The 7,479-nt window shown below is 55.2% G+C and overlaps 1 protein-coding gene across 1 annotated transcript; it reads left to right on the forward strand.

The window, feature by feature from the left end:
* The first annotated feature begins 425 nt into the window (after positions 1-425).
* BHLHE40 (basic helix-loop-helix family member e40) lies at positions 426-5,327 on the forward strand. Its single transcript, XM_061362138.1, has 5 exons — positions 426-682; positions 789-858; positions 982-1,089; positions 1,652-1,775; positions 2,765-5,327. The coding sequence occupies exons 1-5, from the start codon at positions 603-605 to the stop codon at positions 3,622-3,624; spliced, it is 1,242 nt and encodes a 413-aa protein (XP_061218122.1). The 5' UTR covers positions 426-602; the 3' UTR covers positions 3,625-5,327.
* Positions 5,328-7,479: the final 2,152 nt, after the last annotated feature.

The raw sequence follows: 7,479 nt of genomic DNA on the forward strand, positions 1-7,479 counted from the left end.
TGCAGATGTAACTCGTGTCTGTGCTCGGGGGGAGGGGGGAGGTGGGTGTTTAACAGCGAGCTCGCTAAAACCCAGCGACCGTGACCCCACCGCTGCGCCAGCGGGAGCGCTCAGCTCCGCGGCGCGCCCTCGGCTCAGATTCAAGGCCGGTTTCCCTCCGCCCCCCCCCCCGGAAGGGCAGAGGGCCCACGGGGCTCGGCGGGGCGGGGATCCCGCCGGGATGCTCGGAGAGGGGGATGCACGAAGGGGGGGGATGCGCTGCCTCGGGGACCCCGCTGCTCCGCCCCCCCCCCCTCCGGTCCCGGTGCGGTCCCGCCCCCCCGGCACGTTGCGCGGCGGTGGCGGCGCTGCCGACACGTGAGGCTCATGTGACGGGGGGCGGCGGGCCCGCCCCGGCGGCCGCCAGACGTGCCGGCAGTCACAGGGTAGCGCACGTCGCTCCCGTCCACCCACTCGCCCGCATTTAACCCGGCCCGCCGCCGCCCGCCGCTCCTCAGCCCGCGCGGCGCGGACGCGGCATGAACAGCCCGGCCTGAGCCCCTGCCGCCAGCCCGCCCCGCTCCGCGCACCGCGCTCCGCTCCGCGCACCCCGCACCACCGCTATGGAGCGGATCCCCAGCGCGCAGCCCCCGCCGGGCTGCCTGGGCAAGCTGCCCGCCCTGGAGAGCGGCGACATGCCGGGGTAAGCGGCGGCGGGAGCTAGGGGGGAGGAGAAGGAGGAGCGGCGGCCCCGCCGCGGCCCCCCGGGGAACGGGGCTAATATCGGTGCTTTCGTTTCGCCCGTGCAGGCTGGACTTCGCGCACATGTACCAAGTTTACAAGCCCAGGAGGGGGTTAAAGAGGAGCGAGGACAACAAGGTATCTTGGGGGCTGCGCGGCGGCTCGCCCCGGGAGGGCTCGGGGGGGGGGGGGTGGACGACGGGGGGACCGCATCGAGGCGGGAGCGATGGGCGCGCTGACCCGCTCCCGCCGGCTTTGCAGGAGACCTACAAGCTGCCGCACCGGCTGATAGAGAAGAAGCGGCGCGACCGGATTAACGAGTGCATCGCCCAGCTGAAGGACCTGCTGCCGGAGCACCTCAAGCTGACGGTACGCGGGAGCAGGGACGGGGACAGGGCGCCCGCCAGGTTCTCCCGCGGCTGGGTCTTCGCCCGGGGTTTGGGGTTAACTCGTTTTCTTGTCCTCTTTTTCGTTGCCCGCTGTGCCGGGTGCCCCGTGGTGCCGCTCCCCCGCGCCGGGCTGTGAACCCATCCCAAACTTTCCCGGGAGTGGAGCCCTCAAGTGGGTTCCTGTGGTGGCAGGTTCCTGCGGGGCTGGGCTCCCCAGCTGGGTCCCTCCACTGATACCATGATGCCAGCAGGGCAGCAGAACGGATAAATGTGAGACTTTCCTTTGAGCTGTGTGGCCAGTCTGAAAACACCCATAGGATCCTGTGACAGCCTTTTCTAGAGGCAGCTTTTAAACTTATTTTCATGGAATACCATCCTCCATAGTCCTGTACTGTTCAGGATCAAGGCACTGCCCTTAAGCCCAGAAAATCCAACCTGCGTCCATCCTCCCTCTGTCACTTGGGAAGCACTGGCAGCCCTGTCAGGCTGCTGCGCGTGTGGCCAGCCCCACAGCACTCACCAACCTGTCCCTTTGCTTTCAGACTCTAGGTCACTTGGAGAAGGCTGTGGTTCTCGAGCTCACCTTGAAGCATGTGAAAGCACTAACCAATCTCATCGAGCAGCAGCAGCAGAAAATCATTGCTTTGCAGAATGGTTTACAAGCGGGTGAGTATTCAAATTGTATCGTGTGAGAACCTGCGTATGCTTGATGGACTTTCTCCCAGAGTCTTTGAAATGCAGTTGTGACACTGTTCCTCAGCAGGGAGGAGGCAGGAGTTCCTGCCTTTAATCGCCATCATTTTCTCTTCCTTTGCTTATGGGCTTTGGCAAAAAAAAGGTGCGTTTCTCAGTAGGGTCAGTGTAGAGTGAGTGCCCTGTGGAGCTGTGTTGAAAATGAATTGGATTTTAAGTAGTTTCATTTAAAGCCCAGGTTTGCTGTGAGGTTCTCTCCGAAGCCATTCAGAGCTTTCTGCTTGAGTTCATGAGCTTTGGATCAAACTCGGGGTGCACACAAATTGCTTCTTATGCGCGCTTTTCTTAGGTGTCTGTCTTTATAAATGAGCTAGTCTGTGTTCGGCAGGCAAAGAGGGGACCCAGTGCATCAGCTTATCATGCTTTAGATGCACTTCCTCCTCCTGTTTTCACATGTGGCACTCACGTGAATCTGATAAAGTAAAATGTAGTTTTTCTGAAGGGCCTTCCAGTGCTCCGGCAGCCACAGGGAGTGCAATAGAGCTTTCAGCTGATGCAGAATCACCCCAGGTTAGGGAGCTGCCGGTGGGTAGATGTGCCCCAGGAGCTCTGTGCCTGGAGGTGAAGGGCGAGGTGTGACTCTGCCTTCCCCAGGGTGTTTCCCAGAGGACACACCAGCTTGACTCACTCTTGTGCTCCGTGCTCCAGCACCTGTTGATGGCAAATGTAGAGCTCAAAACTAAGTTTAAAGTTACTGTGGAAAAGAGAACAGATGGATGCTCAGATAAAAACGTAGAGGGGATCAGGGGAATGCATGCAGAGTTCAGGCCGACTGTCAAGTTCGCCTCTCTAGCCGTGCTGTAGAAGAAGTTCAATCCTGCCTCCAGCCCACCTTGAAGATGGTAATGGGGCTATTTAGCACGTTGTTAATTTTTAATTTCTCTCTGTTAATGTTTCCTCAGGTGACCTGTCATCAAGAAACCTCGATTCCAGCCAGGAAATGTTTCGATCCGGTTTCCAGATGTGTGCCAAGGAAATGCTGCAATACCTGGCAAAGCACGAGAACGGCAAGGACCTGAAGTCGTCCCAGCTGGTCAGCCATCTGCACCGAATGGCCTCCGAGGTGCTGCAGGGCGGAGCCGGCCGCAAGTCCGGAGACATCCCTCCTAAAATGGTGGACTTGAAAGAGAAGCCCGTCTCCTTGGCCACAGTAGCGGAGGGACATGGGAAAAACTGCGTGCCCGTGATCCAGAGGACATTTGCCCACTCCAGCGGGGAGCAGAGCGGCAGTGACACAGACACGGACAGTGGGTACGGGGGAGAGCTGGAGAAAAGTGACTCCAAATCCGAACAGCAGTATTTCAGAAAGGATACCGAACTCAAGTACGCTGTGCAGGAGAGAATAAGCTCTATTAAGCAAGAGACTGAGGACCCGCCGGCCAAAAGGAGCAGGCTGGAGTCACCGGAGGACGAGAGCCCTTTTGGCAGCGACATGATGGGCTCTTCCAGCAGCTTCCTGGGGCCTCACGCTCACCAGCCTCCCTTGTGCCTGCCTTTCTATTTGATCCCACCATCGGCAACAGCCTATCTGCCCATGCTGGAGAAGTGCTGGTACCCAGCGTCCGTACCTGTCTTGTACCCCAGCCTCCCAGCGTCTGCCGCAGCACTTACGGGGTTCATGAACCCCGATAAAATCTCCCCACCTCTGCTGATGCCCCAGAGACTCCCTTCTCCCATACCAGCCCATTCCCCTATCGACTCATCGGCTCTGCTTCAAGCTTTGAAGCAGATTCCTCCTTTGAACTTGGAAACCAAAGACTAAGCGCAGTGTGATGTTTTTGTTTAAGTTGGTTTTTGTTTTGTTTTAGTTTGAGACTTTCACTTTTCTATATTGGCTGGACTGAGGTGTGGGGATGAGGTTCACTGCACGTAGGAAGCTAAATCCCCTTTTCTCTGACTTGTCAGGTAGCTTGGAGGAGGATGAAGGATGCGCCCAGGTTAGCGATTCAGAGCTACTTCCAGGAGAAATACAGAAAAAGAAGGGGTTTGTGCTTTACCCCTTACCTTCTTCCCTCTCCACATCTACAAAACAACAGTTGACTTGGTCAGCTGCGACTGTATTGCAAAGCTGTGAAGAAATATTCCATTAGGCAGACTTGGGTTTAGGGTCTGTGAATATAAAAACACGGTACTTCGCATGAAAAGGCTTTTAAGGCAGCAGCCCCACTGCTGGTAGTCTGAGCTGAACTGATTCAGTGCCCCAGCAGTCACCAGTGCCAAAGTGACTGGCACAGTTGGTGCAGCAGTGGTGGAAATGCCACCAAAAGCACAGGAGCAGCGGACACTGCTTGGTCATGCACAGTCAGGTAGACTTAAGACGGGTTTTCTCCACACCTTTGGCTGATATATATATATATATTTTAATTTTTTTTAAAGAAATAAAAGGTAGATGCTGCTTGGAAGCTTTACGTGGCGTACATCTAATAAATAAATTAACACACGCCCCTTCCTGTAACTGGAGCTGCTAGTTTGGGCCGGGTAGGGGAGAAAATACCCCAAGGATCACTTGGCTTGTTGCACCTGACTCCAGGCCTCTCTCGCTGCTGCTGCGCAGTTCCACCGGGTCTGTGTTGGAAATCAGGATGGTTTAATGAGCCCTGTCAGCAGGGGCCCAGCCTGTGAGCAGCTGCTTCCCGACCGGGGCGAGTCGAGAGCTTCATGCAAGAGGGAGCAATTCAGCCGGGGTCGGCAGCGCGATGCCTGCTGAACGTGCCCATCAGTGCCTTTGGACAATGAAAAGGCTGGGATTTTCAAAGGAGTCTAATCCCAGTGGGGTTTGAGCATCTAAATTCCTTAGTCTCCTAGGCAAACCCTGGCCCATGTTACTGTATTAAAGAAAGAGGGTGAGGGTGTTGACACTTGTCCCGTTAAACTGCGAGGGTCTTTCTCCGTTAGAGGCACATTATGTCCATTTTGGCTTCTTTTTCAATTCACAAAAGAACTTCACTGCAAAATGCAGTGCTGGGGTTGGGGTTTGGTTTGGTTTTCAGTTTTTCTTCCTGGTTTGGAGAACTCGTGTCCAGAAACCCTGTTGTATGGATTTTCATTTCGCCCTCCCATTGCACCAGCTGTTGAGATGCACTATGCTTGATTGCAGATTGTGTTCTGACGTTTATTTTGTCATTGGTTTTTTGGGTTTTTTTGGTATACAGTTGTTGCCTTTATTTGTAAAATCCTGTTATAAATATATATATTATATAAATATATTAAAAGGTAAAATGTTTCAGATGTCTATTATTTGTATAACTACTTGAGCATAAAGAAGTGATAAATATGAATGTATTCTCGTTTCTGGGTTGTCTTTTTTCTGAAGAGAAGAATTTGTTTTTCTCTAGGGAGAGGTACAGTGTTTATATATTGGAGCTGCCTTCAAGGTGGGCTATTGTACATATTTTTATCTTGAGTAAATGTTAAGTAGTTGTTTAAAAATGCTTAATAAAATAATTCTTTTCCTGTGGAAGATAAGGGTTTGCCTCCTGTGCTTTTCAGTGTTTGTGCAGGGTCATTCCATGTGGTCTGGTCCAGCACTCGATGGTGATCTCCTCGCTCCCCTGACAGCTCCTGCAGGGTCCCATTACCCATGTCCCCAGGGTTATTTATTTAACTCCCTTGGCATCCTCAGGGATTTTTTGCCTTCTCAGTCCGCAGGAGGTGCCAGGAGAGCCTGGCTGGCTTCTCTGCCTTCTCCTTATTCCACTTCGCACTCCCTCGGCCTGGTCTTATGGCTCATCTTCTCCAAGCTCTGTGGGGAGTGGGGAGAAGGCAGCCCCTCACTGTAGTGGCTACATCTTACCGGCTTTGCCCATTGTCTGGAGGAGGGAAGGATGGATGGCTTTCCATGAACAGTGGGTTTGCTTTGCCAGTGTCCCTCAGACCTGCAGTGGAGCTTCGCAAAGCCTCTGTGCTGCACGATAGGGATGGTGCCCACCCTCCCTTAGGGGAACAGGGGGTCCTGGTGCATGGCAGTCCTGGCTGGCAGGGATCAGGGGTGCCCTGCTCTGCCTGCATTGTCTCAGTTGGCAAAAGCCCCAGTGGCTTCCGTGATGGCCCTGTTTGACTGGGAGGGATGGCCACAGTGCTGCTGCAGAGCTGGATCCTGCCTCTGCCGGGTAGGAACCCGTGCCACCCCCTGCACACCCCGGCACCCTGCTCCCATGTGCTCCCGTGACTGTTTTGCTGGTGCTGCAGGCAGTGATGAGATGCCTGGTGCCTCTTATGCTGCTGCATAGGGGATATAGGTGCCTATAGAATAGGTGCCTATAGAATAGGCACAGGGGTATGGTACAGATCTGACCACTGACAGGCTCCTGCCCAGACTCTCCAGCAATGATGGACATTTTCTGGCTTCTGCACAAAGTGATGATGACCCCAAACCTCTCCCCAGAGGCAAAGGACGGGCGCAGCATGGCTCTGGCCCATGAGGGATGGGTGGGAGGACTCAGTTTCCCGGCGGTGCTGTGTACGTGTGGATGGGGCATGGGCACTTCTGCAGGATATTTCAGGTTTTCACAATGCAGATGAATCACAAACTGTGGTGTGCGGTTTAATGCCAGGCTGGGACAGTGCTGCTCTGTCCTGGGCTGCAGCATGTCTGGGACACCACTGGAGGAGATGCAGGCACCCAGGGGCTGCTGTTAGACTACAGCAGCATCAGCTTATAGTAACATTAGCTTAACAAATGTTAGGAAAAAAACATACAAGGCTGCTTGTATTAATTTGTTTGGGGCCTCTATAACTCCTGACGTTTATGTTGTGTTTGTTTTAATTAGGGCTAAATATTGATCTCACTGAAGATGACTGTAAGTAACCCCATTTTGGGGACAGCATTTGGTGCTCAGCGCAGCAGTGCTTCCAGCCTCGTTAATGGCTGGATTTCTGGCTCATTTCCACGGCTCTTGCTCCCCTTTGGTCTCCATCTTCTGACCCACCTCGTTGTCTGGTGGGAGGACTCACAGAAGCTCCAGATCCTTAGTCACAGAGGAAGAAGAAAACCGTAAAAAGGGAGTGGAAGAGATAAGGCTTATACAGGAAGCGGTGGCTAATTACGGGCTGGGGATTTTCTCTGCCTCCCTGGCCTGGCTCCAGTGGGACAGATGAGCTCTGCGGGGCAGAGCAGGGTCCAGCAGCCCTTGGTTATCCCCGGCTGGCAGCACAGAGCAGGGGATGCACTGGCAGCAGCGTGGCTCGGGGGATGCCCTGCCTGCAGACCCCCGTGCTGCCCGCGCCTCCAGCAGCCCCTGCCGTGCCTCTGCCCACTGCGGGGCTGCCCCATCCCACAGCAGCATCACCAACGGGGCAGAGCCCCCGTGCTCCGTCCGGGTGCCAGGACCGGGGGGCAATGAGGGCGGTGTGTGCGGAAGGTGCCGGCGGGGCAGACCCCCGGCATGGCGCCAGGCCGTGGCAGCCCGTGCCGCGCCGCGCCGGCGGGGTGCGCTGAGTTCCCCGGACTTGTTTTCACGGTCTCACCCAGCTCTGACCTGCCTCAAATGTTGACACAATGTCACGTTTCCGACTGCAGTCTTTCATGTGCAGCCGGAGGCTAAATACGGCTGCTGGTTCCTGGAAAAAGACGTGCCTGGCACCCTTTCAGCAGAAACCCGATCCCCATGCAGGCTTG

Source organism: Neopsephotus bourkii, unplaced genomic scaffold (assembly GCF_033783945.1).
Source record: "Neopsephotus bourkii isolate Nb327-2 ecotype Australia unplaced genomic scaffold, CSIRO-AGI_Nbou_v1 NB_1080, whole genome shotgun sequence".
In the NCBI taxonomy this organism is placed as follows: domain Eukaryota; kingdom Metazoa; phylum Chordata; class Aves; order Psittaciformes; family Psittacidae; genus Neopsephotus; species Neopsephotus bourkii.